The sequence below is a fragment of the Balaenoptera acutorostrata genome, chromosome 1, assembly GCF_949987535.1.
Source record: "Balaenoptera acutorostrata chromosome 1, mBalAcu1.1, whole genome shotgun sequence".
Taxonomy (NCBI): domain Eukaryota; kingdom Metazoa; phylum Chordata; class Mammalia; order Artiodactyla; family Balaenopteridae; genus Balaenoptera; species Balaenoptera acutorostrata.
The window spans coordinates 119906672-119924521 of record NC_080064.1 but is presented as its reverse complement, the minus strand read 5'-3'; the positions used below and the strand labels follow the sequence as shown (position 1 = coordinate 119924521).

The following is a 17850-nucleotide window of genomic DNA, read 5'->3' as shown; positions in this document are numbered from 1 at the left end:
TTGCTTTTAAGGAAAGATAAAGAATGGTGAAAGATTAAAAAATGCATATAACTACTTAGGTTTGAAAGCAAACAAAAGAGAAGGAGGCAGAGAAAAATGAAACAAGAGGAGAAGGAGAGGTGGCTTTGCAGAAGAACCTAGGAAATGCTGCTGTATCCGGAGATGTGGAGAGCACAGACAATAAACTTGGAGGGAGTAATTTCTACCAAGTGATGGAAATCAGTGTCGACTACAAGGAACCACAGGATGGTGGGCACTGGTGAGGACACGCTCAGTGCTCTGGGAGGAAGCCGAGGGTCGACAAAAGATGTGTCCTTGAATGGGGTTATCAGGGCTGAGGGAGGTTTTACTTCAGGACAGGAGAGAGCGGGACACATTGCTAGGGAGAGAGGGCGAGCCCAGGGAAAGTGAGATGTGGAGTGGTTGGGGGAAGGGTAGGAATGCTCACGGTGCTGAAGAAACAAGCGAAGGTGGGTCTAAAACGCAGAGAGGCAGGGGACAGAGCGACAGAGGGCAATGACACAAAGATGTTTGAAGAAGAGGAGGAAACCTGAGGAACCTCCCAGAAGATGGGGGTCACCTAAGGAGAGTGAAGATGTACCAACAGAGCTGACAGGTGGAAAAGGTCTTGGCACTTCAGCAAGCGGCATTTCTACCAGGGACAAATAACGGATTGCAGAGCAGCCCTGGGGAACTAAGTGAAGCCAGGGAGCATGAATGATTTTCCTTCCCCTTCTTAGTTCACAAGCTTCTCCATGCATAAAATTGGGTGAGTCATTCCTACTCATGCATATCTATAAAAAGACACTGTCTGTGAAAGGTTCTGGAGCTAGAGGGAATAAAAACATCAACTCTACCTGAAACATCCGTCACGACGAGAGTGATGGACACTTATAGCCTTCAGATGGGCTGGCCCAGAAATGATACGAAAAGAACTTAGATAGAGATCGATAGGCGGGGCTGCTTCCAGATTCCTGGTTATCAGTTTTCCCCGTTTAGTAGAGGCCCTTCAAGAAACTCACACGCTGGGAGGCTGAAGGAGGAGCAGACACTCATCCTTAGAAAAATAATATGGGAAGATGGAGACAGTCACCCTGTCCCTTGTAGATCACAGAAAGAACAAATGAGACATGCATGTAACAAAAGCAGAGAACTGGCTCCAGCTCCAAGTCTGCTCATCCTTCCCTGATCCTTCAGGACCCTTCATACCTCGGCCCCCCTCCATAACCCAGTGACAATGGAATGAAGGGAACACATGCCATGGTTTGAGTTGGGGACTTGGGTGTGTGGAGGTTTGAAAGAAGGGAGCTCATAAAATAGGATTGTCTGTATCTGGGAGGTCTCTATCGGATTTTGGAGGGACAACATGGATTTTGGAGAGTCATCTTACAGAATTCTGAAAGAGCTTTTTTGGCTCCACAGAACAATACAGTAACCAATTACTATATAGTCTATCTTCTAATTATGTAATTCTATCTATATATCCTAAGTTAGGATAGTAACTAATTCCATTTAAAACGTCTTCAGAAATGCTGTCTAGGATTTTTTCTACCTTACTGTCATAATATGAAAGTATTAAAGGAGTACTCTCTAAGCTTCAGCACTTAACCTGCCCTGACTCACCATATTCTTAAAGATAATTCACTATGTTTTGTCTTCCATTTTTGCTATTAGCCTGTGTTCCTTTGTAGACAGTATATTTTTCCCCTCCAGATTGTTTTTAAAATTGTTGTCTTCCATACTCTGTAGTTTCATTACTACGAGTCTAGAGTTTAAGAATCAATTTCTTAAAAAAAAAAAAAGAATTTCTTTTTCTTTCCTTGTTTGTAATTTGATATGCTTCCTAAATCTGAGGATACTCATGTTTCCTTAATTTTGTCTGGCTTGATCATTTAAACTCTTGACTGTGAACTAAGTTAAACATACTACATGGGGTGCTTGACTACCCAAGAAATTACCAAATATCACACAGTAGGTTTATCAATCCCCAAGAGAGAAAACATTTCATTCACCTTAAAATCTAGTTTTTGGGGTCCTTCAAAACGTCCTGAATTGTGATATATCAGTTTGAAATTATAAAAACAATAATATGAAGGCAAATAAATGAGTGGGTTTGTCTTGAGAGGCGGACGACACTGAGTGGAGTAGTAAAACAGAAAAGACAAAAGTTCAGGAGGCAGGCAGTTCTCCAAACATTTACTAGTTATGTGGTCATGGAAGTTATCTAATGTCTCTGAAGTTTAATTTCTTCACCTTAAGAATGGGAATGACAGATTCTACCACTTGGAGTTGTTAGGATTGAGGAAAACATACGTCAAATCTCATCTGACTATAGATTTAAGGGTAGGAACTATGTCTTGCTCACCACTTGTACCAGTTACCAATCTCTTGCCCTTTCAATACATGCTCTGTGATAATGGGCAGAATTCTGTTATGTACTCACTCCTTTACAGTAAGCGGGCTATTCGAATTTCTCTGTATAACGGAAGGACACTGCAGGAGGAAAGGGCTTCTCTTGCTGGTTGCAGCTGCTGTAGAGCCTATCAGCAGGACATCTGGTGGTGGTCTGTCCCAGCCACGTGGCCCAGAATATAGCTCTTCAGCGACCTCACATTCCCAGTGTGGCTGGGTGAGTCCCACCTACCTACAGCCCTCCCTGCAAAGATCCTGGGCATCCCAAGCCTCCCATCTACAGTGACACCCCTACTCCCTCCGTGCACCCACCGACCAGCTGCCCTTCTCCTTCACCCAGCCCCTGAGGGTTGCTTCCTATTTTCCAAGCAACTGGGGACCACTCTGGCCTAGGCAACCCAGTGAGCTTCTCTGCCATCCAGATGCTGCAACACAATCTCCACAATGAAATCTGAACCCCAGCCCAGGAGAGGGGTCTTCCTCCCCAAATTGGTCCTCCTTTTTGTACTCTCCTTCAGCCCCAGAGGACTCTTTTTTTTTTTTTTAATTTATTTATTTATTTTTGGCTGTGTTGGGTCTTCGTTTCTGTGCGAGGGCTTTCTCTAGTTGCGGCGAGCGGGGGCCACTCTTCATCGCGGTGCGCGGGCCTCTCATTATCGCGGCCTCTCTTGGTGCGGAGCACAGGCTCCAGACGCGCAGGCTCAGTAGTTGTGGCTCACGGGCCTAGTTGCTCCGCGGCACGTGGGATCTTCCCAGACCAGGGCTCGAACCCGTGTCCCCTGCATTGGCAGGCAGATTCTCAACCACTGCGCCACCAGGGAAGCCCCCAGAGGGGCTCTTAAGATTGCTCTTTACATCTTGAAGTTACTGTTTTGTTACAACTTAGTCATTCTTCATAATCCTTCTCCTGTTTAAGTCATTGTGTGAGTTCTGTCTCCCACTGGACCCAGACTGATAAATTACTGCTTTCCTCAGTGCCTAGTACAATGACCAGCAATGCACATCAGCTCTCCGTGCATTCTTTCCTCCCTTCCCCAGTTAGCCTTGAATAATCTGCGACTTGCTCAAAATCAAAGCATAGCTCAATGTGGAGGGCCAAAACTAGAATGCACTTTCTCTGATTTCTAATCATCTCACCAACCGCTTGGATGTTAATTAATGCCATTTCTGGGGAATGGCTGGAAACCCTATGGGGGCTCTACCTGGTTTGATCGTTTATACTCAAAACTGGAGAATTACTTCCAGTCTGTCTCCTGAAGACTTCAGGTTGATTAATTTACTTCCTCTGGTCACCCCCCTCCCACAAAAAAAAAAAAGGATTTTTGTTTGTTTGATAATCTGATCCCTAGCATGAAGAACATAAATGTCCTAGAGACTTTTTTACCCAAATATGTTAATTCTATTAGCGCCCAATAAGACTAAAATGTAGACGACATCAAGGCAGGGAAACTGAAATTCAAAAGCACAGTGACTTCTGCAACAGTACAACCACTCCAGTGCTATTTTTAAACTTTTAAAAAAAATCAGCATGCCCTTTAAACCAGAAAAGGTAAAATAAGCATATTAACTAAGGAAGTGAAAATAAAGAAAAATAAAAACATGAAGTCTACATTTTCCAAGCTTTCCCATTTTATTCAACAGCCTTATCAGTGACTTGGATGAAAATATTAAAGTTTCACTTAACAGAAAACGAAGAGGGATAGATAGCCTGTTACTAGAACCTGCTGTGATGGTTTATACTGGGTGAACTCAGCTAAGCTAGAACTGTGTACCTTGGCATTCGCTTCCCTGGAGAACTGCAGTTTAGGATTGCTCGCAAGAGAAATCTGTGGGGGATTTAGGAGGCCGAAATGAAGTAGCCCTGACGCTCTGAAGGTCATCACTCGTTAAAAGCAGGAAAGGATGAACATGGAGGTGCTAGTGAGTTGCAATTTGTCTTCACTCTTCTGTGCCCCATATCTGGCTGACCTTCATAACTGTCAGCCCTGCTGAACAACAGTGAACCCAGGACTGCCAGCAGAAGCTTCACTGCAAACTCAAATGCAGCAGCCATCAAGGGCCTTCGAGCCATCAAATGCCTTTCACAGACATTTGCGCCTGTGCCCCTTCCCAATTCCACTCCAGTACACAAGCGCACCTAGCACCCTGGACACGCTTGACTTCTAACACATACCGGGGCTGGCTCATGACTCCTCTTTGGTCGTTTTTGGACTTTTACTTCCCAGCTCCTACCGCAACTGTGTAGGTCTAAATCCTGTAACAAATTCCTTATGCCATAACACTCATAGTTGCCTGCTTCCCTGATTTCACTCTGATTCATAAGAATCCAAAAACTATGAATAATGGGTTCAAATGAAATATATCTAATTTAACAATGGTACATGTAAAGTTCTGTATTTAGGCTAAAAAATAAAACAGAGAAAACTACAGAAATAAAGAATGATTTAAAAATCTTGATTGAAAGCAATTAACTGTGAATATCCTAAGGATTCTGGACAATAAATCCACCACGACCTAGGACCTAACACAGTTTGTTTAATAAATAAAAATACAGTATGATCTAATTCTTAAAAAACAAATGCAGAACTCCATATCATGAGGGTAAAACTGTGTCTCTATAATTTACACTGATAAGACAGCATGAGATATTGTATTAAATTCCAACATATTTTACGCAGAAATATGATGTTTTGAAATTAGGAAGTATAGAAAAAATATAATAAAGAATGGCTTCAGAAACTTTAGAGAAATAAGATCTATGTATGTGTAACTCCAGACAAGAGAGCTAGGATAAATGGACAAAAATTACATAAACAAAGACATTTGCCTTCACCTAACAAAGAAGACCATAATAGCAAATACTTCAGAGAAATAGAGGCATCCTGTAATGGAGGGGAAAATGGACTAGACGTCCACCACAGTACTTTAACCTCTTAAAGTTCATGACTTTAAAAGTTACATGGGGTTCAAGGAGGGGGAATAAGGAGTTTGTACATAATGGATACAAAGTTTAGAGTGATGAAAACATCTTGGAAACAGTGCTGCTGGTTGCACAACACTGTCATTGTAATTAAGGCCACTCATTTGTATACTTAAAAGGAGATAAAATGGCAAATTTTATGTTATATATATATATTTCATCACAATTTTAAAAACACGATTCTGTTATTCTAGGTGAGAGATGCAAAAGGTTCAAATTGAAATTCTGACTTAGTAAAAAACAAAAACGTCATTACTGCTGTGGCAAAGTCCCTTCTTTTGACTAGGAAGAATATGTTTTACCATAAAGGAGTTTTCCTAACGTGAACGCTGCAGTAATCCTTTGTTTCATCAAAGGCACAGCAATTATGTATTCTTCAGCAGTGCTACTGAATCAAACTAGAGTGGTTGCTTAAGGGCAGAAAAATAATTGTACCCAGGAAAAAGCTCATTTGTAAATGTTACTATATTATCATGATAATAAATGTTCTTATTGATGAAAAAATGGGACACATACAGTTTAGAAAAAAGTTCTCTTTCATCTACCCATAACAAATAGATACACAAATACACATATACAGAGACTAAAACACCCACAATTTAATACATGAGGGGGAAAAGTATCTAGGAAACTGGAACAGCATTCCTTTGTTCATAAACACAGGTTGCTAAATTTTGATAGATTAGGAAGATATCCACAAGAAATCTACAACCAGAAAGTCTGCTGCGTGGAGGTTGGCCAAAGAAAAATTCACTTTAAGATTTCTTTGATGTTTTCTACTCCCCACCAAAAACCATTTTTCTTCTTAAAAATGAATGGAAAAAGATATACCATACTAATACTAATGGGAAGAAATCTTTGAAAAACAACAAAGTTGGAAGAGTGAGACTACCTGATTTCAATGACTGTTATTAAGCTACAGCAATCAAGACACTGTGGTACTGGTGTCAAGACAGACAATTAGATAAATGGAACAGAATAAAGAGTTCTGAAATAAACCACACAGATGTGGATGACTGATTTTCAACAAAGGTACTTCAGTGGAGAAAGAATAGTCTTTTCAACAAATGAGGCTGGAACAACTGGACATTCATTTGCCAAAAAAACCCAAAACTGAAACAAAACAAAAAACCCCCAGAAAGAACTTTGATATATCCCTCACACCATATAAAAAAAATTGGATCAAAATAGATCATACACCTAAACGTAAAGCCTAAAACTATAACGCTTCCAGAAGAGAACACAGAAGAAAATCTTTGTGTCCTTGAGTTAGCAAAGATTTCTTAAATATGACACCAAAAGCACAACCCACACACTTTAAAAAATGATAATATGAACTTCTTCAAAGGACACTATTAAGATAAAGACAAGCCAGACTTGGATAAAATATTTGCAAATCATATATCTGATAAAGGACACGTATCCAAAATTTATCAGGAACCCTCAAAATTCAATAAAACAAAACACCTCAATTAAAAATGGGCTAAAAAATTTGAACAGATGCTTCACAAAAGATATACAAATGGCACATATGATGGAAAGATGCTCAACGTCATTACTCACTAGGAAAACGCAAACTAAAACCACAATGATATACTACATCACACATATTTGCAGGGCTAAAAATAAAAAGACTGATGATACTAGATGTTGGTGAAGATGTGAAGGAGCTGGGACTCTCAACCACCGCTAGCGGTACAACCGCTTTGGAAAAATGTTTGGCAGTCTCAGAAAAAGTTCAACAGGGACTTTCCTGGCTGTCCAGTGGTTAAGACTCCATGCTTCCACTGCAGGGGGAGCAGGTTTGATCTCTGGTCAGGGAACTAAGGTCCCACATGCCACAGGGTGTGGCCAAATAAATAAATAGATAAAAATTAAAAAAATAAAGAGACGCAGTTTAAAAATCACTCCGGGATTCACCAACCAAAAAGATAACCACTTAAAATTCACTTTAAAAAAAAAGTTCAGCATACACCTAACAAATAATCATTCATTCTACTCCTGGGTATTTACCCAAGAAAAATAAGAGCGTATGTCGGGCTTCCCTGGTGGCACAGTGGTTGAGAATCTGCCTGCCAGTGCAGGGGACACGGGTTCGAGCCCTGGTCTGGGAAGATCCCACATGCCGCGGAGCAACTAGGCCCGTGAGCCACAACTACTGAGCCTGCGCATCTGGAGCCCACGAGCCACAATTACTGAGCCTGCGCGTCTGGAGCCTGTGCTCCACAACAAGAGAGGTCGCGATAGTGAGAGGCCCGCGCATCGCGAAGAAGAGTGGCCCCCGCTTGCCACAACTAGAGAAAGCCCTCGTACAGAAACGAAGACCCAACACAGCCAAAAATAAATAATAAATAAATAATAATAGATTAAAAAAAAAAGCATATGTCTATACAAAGACTGTATATGAACAGTCACAGAAGTTTTCACTGTAAGAGTCAAAAACTGGAAACCACCACAATGTCCATCAACATGTGAATGGCTAAGCAAATTGTGTTATACTCATACAATGCGATACAACTTAGTAATAAAAAGGGATAAGCTACTGATATATGCAATGGCAAGGAACGCATCTTAAAATAAGTATGCTAAATGAAAGAAGCCAGGCCAAAAAACAGTGGGGGTATACTGTACATATGTATACTGTACACTGTATGACTCTGTTTATACAAAACTCAAGAAAATACAAACTCATCTCTAGTAACAGAAGGGAGATCAGTAGTTGCCTGGGGACTTGGGGGGCAGGAGGGAGATGCAGCAGGGAGGGAGAGAGAGAGAGATTACAACAGGGTACAAGGAAACTTCTGGGGGAGACCTATGCTCAGTATCCTGACTGAGGTGATGGTTCTAGAAGTGTACACATATATCAAAACTTACCCAATTATTCACTTGAAATATGCTCAATTTTTATATGTCAATTATACCTCAATAAAGCTGTTATAAAAAATAAAAACAACAGCTTATTTGGGATATAAAACTTTGGGGAAAGTTCCTTCTTTCAAACCAGGAAAAGGCAAGATTAAAGTTCATGACCACCATCCCACACAGAGGTCGCTTTTGTATGGATTTGATGCCACTGTAAAAAAATAAAAACAAAAACACAAAAACCAAGAAACACTTCCTTTTACAAAGCGCAAATGACAGAGGTTTGTCCATTCACATCCTTCAAGCCCAGTTCCGACACAACTTGTTTCTTAAAGCCTTTCTTTATCACTCAAGTAGAAAGTGATTATTCCCTCCTGTGAATCACCATACCACTTACGTTAATTTTCAGATATTGATTCAATACATTTATCCATCCACCCGTCACACATTTACTAAATGCCTCATAGAGAACAGACACAGGCTTGGTGCTAGAAATACAAAAGTGAGTTGAACATAGTTCTTCACTGGCAAGAGCCTCACCGTCCAGTGGCAAAAGACAGATTCATTTTGAAGTAGCAGTAACTGTAACAAGTATTTCAACAAACACAAGTACAACAGAAACACAGAGAAAGAAATCCATTTTGTCAGACACACTGTCTTGTACCACAATGATTTGTTCAGGATTCCATTTCCCTACTAGACTAAAGCTTCCTGAGAACAAGGGACCATAACTTATTTTCGCCACCTACTAAATTACCTAGCACAGTACCTGGGATGAGTGTTTTAAATATGTATACATATTTGAATGAATGGAAATTCCATTTCACAGGCAGCTACTCTTTGACTCAGCAGGGCCACCATGATGCCAACTTCTCAGGTGAGTTCCAACCTTAATTCACTTTGGCAACCAAGGCAAGTAATTTGAGAGGAGACAAAACCAAAGCTTAAATCTAGACCCCCAAATCCCAAAAGAATAGCTAATACCCCTTTCCCCCAAGTGAAGAAAACAGGAAGGAGTTAAGAGGTGGGGTAGGGCTTGGTCAGCGGAGATCTAGGACAGAAGAATGACACACAGATGAATCAAGGCCCTGCGTGGGTCCCAGGAGGGCCCTGGCTCTGTGTGTGTATTGGTATCAGGTATCCCTCTGCCCAGAGAGTACACATGAACGGCAGTCATCTAATCTGAATAGGAATACCAGTATCATTGTAAAAGCAATTTCTATGGATTTTATTTGTGACTTTCTGCTGTCCCAAATGATCATAACCCCCTTACCTATGCTCAGTTTCTGAAGGGGCAGAAAGGAAGAACAGGTAACTGTGGGGAATTATAAGTATAGCGTAATGGGAAAACCCAGTTCTCTCATTTTTATCAACATATATGCAATTATGAAATTTCAGTTAAATTTAAAAAAAAAAGTAAAAAAAAAAAAAGAAATTTCAGTTAAAATAAAACTAGCACAAAATGAAAAGGTCTCAAGTGACAACTAAAAGACTTGCATTAAACATCAAGCAGAAATCCTTCATAGTTCTCTTAGTGCTACTGAGCATGAGAAGAATTTTCCTCTCTTTCTTAAAGAGAGAGCAGATTTGCTCCTTGTACTTACATCTACAGAAATAACAGGTCTCAGGAGGGAAAAAGGAGAAATTTATTTTAATTTGTCTGGACCCACCAACCCAACAGATGGCTCCCAGAGAGGACAGGTGTACCCTGGGGACCGGGCTCTTACCTGTAGATAGGGTCCTGCATCACCAGCATCTTGCTCTCATCCCACGTCCACTCCTTTTTCTGCAATAAAAGAAGCTGTAAATGAATAAGTTAGGCTTGTCCTCAGCTACAGAACCAGGGCACACACTGAGCTACTAATGCTTATGCAAACACATGCATTTGCTTCTGGCCTTGTTCCCTCTCAGAGGCCTGGAATCGATTGCTCCAAAAGGACAAGCGGAAAATGTCAAGTATCTGGTCTGATCAGTTTCCTTCAAGCACTTTAGGAGAGTGTCTCTCAAGGGTGCAGAGGGTAGGCAGGAGCCAAGGGGTCTCAGGAGACTGCAATCTAAATCATACTTTCATGGAGAAATCACCAAGAAAAAAAAAAAGATCATACATCACTCCAGAAGAGCAGGAGAGGCAGGGAGAACAAAAGGGAGAAGGGGTCATAGACACTGAATGATGCCATCAAATGCAAATGATATGTGGACCCCAGCCTCCCTCCCTTAAAGAGGTGGGGAGGAAGGCTGAACACAAGCCTGGCAAGCTAACTAGTACATTTACAGCCACCCATAAGAGGATACTCATCTGGTTTTGAACCTAACTTTCTGTGAACACAAAGGAGACAGATCCCTAAGCAGCTGGGGATAGAGGACAGGCATGAGGATGGAGGAAGGTGGGGGGAGAGGATTCTGGGGCAGTACTGGAGACCCCAGATGCTTGATGAGGTCAGTAGCACCCCAACATTTTGCAGAAGCAGCCGCCACGTGCCCTCAGGTCCCACCCGTAGGCGCAGGGACAGAGGACTCTGCTCCACCTTCACTGGCCTTTGTCACAGGGGCAATGCTGTTCAGGACCCCTGGGGAAGGAAACACTCAGCTCCCCATGGAAGAGAAAGGGGGGACGGGGCTCATTACCAGCTGGCAGGGGTGAAAAGTCCCTGCACTCTTCTTAGCTGGAGAGCCTGGAATCCCCTTGTTACTCCTGGCAAAAGGGGGGAGTCTAGGCTCCCCACTCACAGTCTTTGCTGGCCTGGGTGGTGGGGAGCCCATTTTTCTGCGTTGTCTGGCTGGAGGTTTTCTGCCTTGCTATGCCGTCCCTCCCCTCCTCCTTTGGCTAGAGAGAGAGCAGGCTTTGTTGGGGTTCTGTGCCATATCCAGGTTACAGGCTTCTTCGGCTCCGGGTCTGGGATATATGAGATTAAAACGAACCTCAGGGAGCTCTCAGCTGCCTGCTTCCGTGCGTCCCCAGCCAGCCTGCCTTGCCCCACCTTTACGTTTGTTTTACAGATAACGTCCAGGGTTTTCAGTTGTACTTTGGCAGGAAGAATAGAGAAAAATGCACCCATCCAAAAAGTGAAAGTCTGGTTTGTATGTTTTTTTAAAAACTCCAGATGCCAGGGCTCCGACTCTTTGGGGTCATTCACATGATGGGTCTAAGCTCACGGGAGGCCCGGTCATCTGTAGCTTTAACAAACATTTCAGGTGACTGTGATGTGACCTTAGGGTTGAGAGCCACTCTTCTATACCAGAGAAAAGGTATACATTGAAATCCCCAACAGGAGGATCTCTTTCACACACAGCACAGTCTGGAGTCTCAGGCCTGGCACGGGAAGGGTCTCCTGACACTAAAGACAGCCAGCCGATGGTGATCCCATTAACCACTGCCCCTGGCCAAGGCCCCCCCCCCCCCGCACCCCGGTGTTACTCAATAAACAGCCACTGTGAACTAAACACCTGGATGGCTAACAGCAGAGGCTGCTCTGCTCCTGAGGGAATCGAGCCCCAGTTTTCTCATGTTCTTACTATCAAGAAAGGCTACTCATAAGCGTCCTTGCTGCTCTGATGTAATTTTCAAAGTTAACACAAGAGTTAATCACTCAATGCACCAAGCAGTCCATAAAACTCCGAGAAGCTGCCACACCCACTGCTTTCCTCTCGGAGGAAAGCAGCCCCAGAGAGGGTTCTTTCTGAGTGTGGGTGACTTGGCTCACGCTGCGTGCATCTCATGAGCCATTCTTGCTAACGCAGCCGTGACTGACGGGGCTCAGGATCAGCACCCGACTGCACATGAGGAAGGTCAAGTGTCACGGAGGGGCTGGCCAGACCTGCCTAGTCCTTGAGCTCCACGATGAGAAGACCCAGTTCCACCCACTCAGATCCTCTCTTTGGAGACTACCAAGTCCTAGATGGAGCCTAGGCTGAACCCCCGGTAACGGTAGGTGGTTTCTGTGACCAGCCGCATACTTTCCACTCAAACAGACTGCCGTGCTGAGGAAGAGGAAGCATTGTGTGCCAGCCCATGTTTCCGCCCAGCCTGAAATAAGCCTCTGTTCAAGTTGATCTGGGCACGACTCTTCCTTGCAAGTCTAAGGAATGCAACTAATACATTCATCAAAAAGAAAGAATAATGAGGCAAAATAATACAGAATAAATATTTTTCTTTCTCTGGAAGACATGAGGAGAAGGATGGAGAGACCAGACTCCCAGGGAACCTTGTGTTAATTTATTGAGGAACATCAGAAGGGTCCACAGCGGGCAGAAAATACTTTACTTCTTGAAGTGATATCAGCATCTGTATAGAATACGCTGGCCAAAAATAATAAACATCTTTTCACTGACTTACTTACTAATTTTCCTTTTCTGAAAATCCCATTAAAATCCATTTAAGTAAAATCCATAAAATCCCATTAGATCTCCCTTTAAAGGTCTTGCAGTAATCCTTGCATGAGTCCATTCAATCTATGCAGGGATAAGGAAATTATCAAAATAACTCAAAGGGTTTGGAGGGTAGACGGGACTCAACAATGTTTCAGTTGTTCAAGAACCTAAGGCAAATATGGTTGGAGCATTTTAACCCAATCTCCTCAATGCCTGAATGATGCTCCAACACTTTGATAACTAAAGCCTCTCCACTCCTCCTGGCCACACACTCAATATCTTTCCTATCCCACCACCTTTCAAATAAGACCCAGAGCAGTGCAGTTTCTTGAGCAAGGTGTCCCCCTAGTTAATAGCCCAGTCAAGACTAGAACCAAGTTCTCCTGATTTTTTGACCCGTACAGGTACTCTGGTACAATTCAGAGTCAACGTGGTATTATCTGAATAGCGTAACTCAGAGGGAGGCAATGCGTGTCTTAAAAACGATTTGATTCTTCTCTTTGCTCTGACATTGTTTTACACATCTCCTCCATTTTTCAAACGTTGTAGAGGAAAAAAACACACACACAAAGGGACCACCCCCTCCTCACTTTTCTACATGGAAACATTCTTCTAAGGAAAAAAATTTTAGAAAAAAAAAGGTTCACGAGAGAAAGAAAACAGGAAGAAAAGCTACTGATCTACCTTTATGGGATTATAAATCAAAGTTGGCTTCGACGATAAAACAGAGACATATTATTGAATGGTAACTATAGCCAAACTCAGTTGAACTGTCCTCAGAAAACTCACACAGCTCCAAGTTACACCTGAAAACCACTTTTTTTTTTTTTTTTTTTAGTGCTTGGAAATAAGCCTTGGAGTCTTGGTAGCTATGTGAGGAAATTTTCAGTTTTGCTACCCACTGTCCTCAATGAGCTGTGGTCTCCAAGATATGCCAGGAAATGAAGACATGTCAAGTCCAAGTGGGAGTGGAAAAGGAGGTGGAGGGGGGGAAGAGAAGAGGGGATACATCTTTAAAGCTGTCAGCACCTCTTTGAGTGCTTTTGAGGGAAAGAGCGCCCTTCACAGCCGTACTCACTGCAAACAGCCCAGGGGGACCAACGGGACTGATCGAGGCTGGTCTTCAGGCTCCTTCCACCTGAAGCCCAGGCTCAGGCAGGGCCTCCCTGGTATCACTGGAAGCACAAACAGTACTAGCATTGAGGCCAGTGAGTGAGGCCCAGGGAGACAAGATCTACCTCCTCACTAGCTCCATAAATATAAAGAAATGGGGGTAAAAATATGAGTGGGCAGAGTACCTACTGGAGCAGACTGATGCCCTTGGGGCAGCTGTCTGGCATTTTGCCATACATATACACATACAGAATTGGGGTATCACTCCTTTCTCTTACTCTTTGTCCCCTCCGTACCTACAAAGGACACTCACTCAAGGCACTGTTGAGCCTTTTAAGAGGCCTCTGAATTAGTTTATTAACCTGTCTCTCTCCATGCCTTTCCCCACCCCAGCAGTCTCCCCTTCCCTCCTCTTTTTCTTCTCTTTTAAAAATGAATTTCTTACTCCAAGGTAATTAAAATGTCATGAGATGTAGAGAGCAGCTTCACTTGAAAGAAGGTTCTGCTTCATATATTGGCTAGTAAAAAATTTCTGGAGAAAAGAAGATGTTATCACAAGAATGTGCCCCACAGACCTCCAATTACAGGAAGTTTAACTAACCAAGGGCCCCGGCTGCTGCATTCTGAAATCCATCACTACATACACGCAGGGGCCCTGCCCCCAGACAGTGACCAGTGTGCGGGGATCCTGAGGAAGCCCATTCCTAGGAGACACAGGGGTCCTCTGACAGATGACTCTGGCTTCAGAACTCCCTGACGGCCCTGCCAAACCCTCCTCAGACCGTGCTGTACTCTAAGAGACCTTCACCCAACCTACCTGCCTTCCTTCCTTCCTCTCTCCTTCACTTGGAGTCAGACCCACACTGAAATCTGACAGCTATCTCAGCCTTGTCTCCCCACCTCCTCCCACAGGCATTTAATCCTGTCTTGGCATCTACTTGTTGGAGGACCTAGAATAACACAGAAAGTGAGAAAGTAAAAAAAAAAAAAAAGGAAAGATACAGGAAAGTCATATTTAGCTGCTTCACTTTTTGTTCTCACAGGAAATTTCCCAGTTGATATGGGAAAAAATGTCCTTTCTTAAGAACTTTATATATTGCTTCCTTGACACTATCAAAATTGATCTCAACTTTACAGACAAACAATCAGGCTCCGGAAGTTAACTTACTCCCCTGCAAGGCCATCTAGTGAAGCGGTAATTAAAGTCCAACCTGTCTACCTCTAGACCCCACGTTCTCTTTGCTACTCCAAGTGATGAAGTCAAAGGTTTTCACTCTCCACTGCCAGGAAGCTTTTCACTTTCAACAGAGGGAGAGGGGTAACGGGCTTTCAGTGGATGCTTTTATAAGACCGCCCAATGAGGTAAGCACATCCTTGAGTTTAGATTCTTCTCTTTTCTTTATCTAATGAGTGCAAATATCCGGTCCTCCACGGAAAGTTACAGCCATTTAGTTATTCCAAAATCTCCTGCCAGGGAATATTATATGCGAACTGGTTCAGAGGTAGGTCTGCCTGGAACAGGGCCAAGAACAGAAAACAGAGTCAGGGATAATTATCACAGAGGTCCTTCCTCCTTTTGGAACCCAGAAATGGACATGGCAGTTTTGATAGGCCTTCCCTAGGAACCCAAAAGTAGAGGAAGAATTTGTATTTCCACTTATTTCCTATCCCTTCTGGAAACTATCAGTAGGCACATCACGAAGTCTGTCTGCTTTATCATTATTTATGCTCCTGAAAGCAATGGTGACCTCTCAAAAAAATAATTTAAAAAAAAAGTTGTTTTAAATCACCTTGCAAAGGCCACATTAACTCAGCTTGACAAGTTCTCCATGCCTCCAGACAGAATAGGAGTGGCCTGAAAACACAGCTACCACCCATCTTAAGGTATAACCTATATAGATATAGAAAACACATTTCAAAACTGAAGCACTAATAAGTTCTCACACAATGCACACAATTTCCTAATACGCCTCTTTTAAAACTAGCAGAAAACATGGCAGAAAGAAGACTGGACTCAGTTTAGTCCCGGCTCCATAACTAGCTGGGTGACCTCAGGACCGTTCCTGGGTCTCTCTTGTCCTCTGTTACCGCATCTAATCAATTAGGGGATCAGACTAGAGCATTTCTGAAGCTCTTTCTCCCAAATTCTGGTTCTATAATTCTAAGTGCCTCCTTTTCTTACCCAAATAGATCTAAGTTGTGTGTTTCCGTTGGAACTAACAGTACTCTTTGAGCAGGAAACTAGTTTCCTTGTGATGTGATATCCCAGTGACAGGGTAAAGGCTAGAAGTTAAAGACACTGGATTAATTCATTAGGCATTTCCTACAGAGCAGTTTTTCTCTAAAGGATTCTGAAGAGATTAGTACACACACAGCAACATGGTAGTGGGAAGAACCCACTTGGGATCTGAACAAGACAGACCTGGTTCAAACCTCAACTTCACCACTGATGGGACTTGAGGCCTTGGGCAAGGTGCTTAATCTTCTTCTGCAAACCAAGCCTTAAAATGGTACCTACCTCACAGGATGGTTGTGTGGATCTAATAAGTATACACTGCATCAGACAAGGCCTGGCAAAAGGCAGGGGCTCAATATCAGTGTTAGCTATTATTGTTGGCTGTTCTCATTATCATCTTAGTGTGTAATTACGTTCATCAGCTTGCCCCCACTGGTCTTCTACCCTCTCAAACAGATGAAATAGAACTGGAAAGAAGACGTGGTCCCTGGCCCTAAAGGCTCGCAGCCTACGGGGTAAAGAGACAAATAACTATAATGCAGTGTTATAGGAGCTATGATAGACCTATGTATGCATATAGTGTCATTCAAAATAGCTAATTTTGCTGGAAAGGGTCCATATCTAATACCCCTATGTATCCTACCCAGTTCCTTGAACATGGTAGACACAGTAAATATTTGTTAATGAGAACAGTAGAGCCTTTCTAGAACAATGCTTTAGGCTATCCCAACAAAGTTACTGGTGTATATGAGAAACCACAGGAAACAGAGGCCCTTTAGGGTCCTTTTGTAGAAAAATCCTTTGGATGAAGTTCAAGACTAATCTTCCTTATTCAGAAGTCCCCTCCCTAGCAAATGGTGCAATAGTGTGATTCCAATACTATAATAAATAATCATTATCATATACACAGGAAAGATCATTACTTGGGCCTAGTTGGGAGTTGAAGAAAATATACTGATTGAGAAACCACAAAGCCAAGCCAATTATCTTAGTAGCTGGGTTCACACCACAAATAAAACCTAAGATTCATAAGGGAATTTGAGATTCATTATCTGTTAGCATCAGTTCAAGATGACAGCATTTTAGACACATTAATATAAACAAAAAGTTTTTTTTTTTTTATATCTCAGTAAGAGATGATCACAATATACTTGGCTACTGCCTGCATTAGAATAATACACCTGAAGATCAGAGTCACTGAAGAAGTCCTACTCATAAAGTTAGCAATTTCCACTGAGGCTTTTCTATGCTTGGGAAGGCTCTCATCCTTGTTTGTTTGTTTTTTTAAATGGGAAGGTTGACAGAGGAGAAAGAGGGAGAAGAATGTGACAGCCAAAAGTAACAAATGAGACTTCATTTGACCCAACTGCTAAGAACTTAGTTCTTCCTGATTTAATGACCATCATACACAAAACATGTTCATTTACCCAGCTAGCCAACAGCCAAAATCGTTGGAAACACACTACACATACCAGGTGTCCAACTGAGTGCTGAGCTTACAGAGATGGCCCCTGCCCTTAAAACATTCTCTGGAGAGCAGGGAGTTCCTGTAAACATGCTTCTCCCCACAGCCCGGAGGCATACCACCATTCAACAGTCATGGACAGGCTAGGGAAAGAGAGGCGGCTTGGTGGCTGCTTTGGGAAGTGTTTAACCTCTGAGGTTCCCATCCTGCCTCAGAGGTTCAGGGGGCAGAAACACACAAACCCATTTGGCCTCTAGGGTCTGCTTTCTCTGTAGCCCAGAAGGTTCTCAAAAACCTGAATAAGCACAGGTGACCTATACATACACATGCAAGCACCGAAAAGCACGGTTCCAGAGCTGGTGCAGTGTAATTGATCTGACAAGGGTAAAGTGATCGCCTAATCCAACTCTTCAT

At 42.7% G+C, this 17850-nt stretch overlaps 1 protein-coding gene across 2 annotated transcripts in view; it reads right to left on the bottom strand.

Annotated features, from left to right (window-relative positions):
- Positions 1 to 17850, bottom strand: part of C1H1orf226 (chromosome 1 C1orf226 homolog) — a 312030-nt gene that overhangs the window by 82117 nt on the left and 212063 nt on the right. The window contains exon 4 of one of the 2 annotated variants that reach the window (XM_007171683.2): positions 9982 to 10055. In XM_007171683.2, the coding sequence (XP_007171745.2) occupies positions 9982 to 10055 (74 nt within the window). The remainder of the gene's footprint in view (positions 1 to 9981; positions 10056 to 17850) is intronic. The other variant, XM_007171682.3, reaches the window with a different exon arrangement.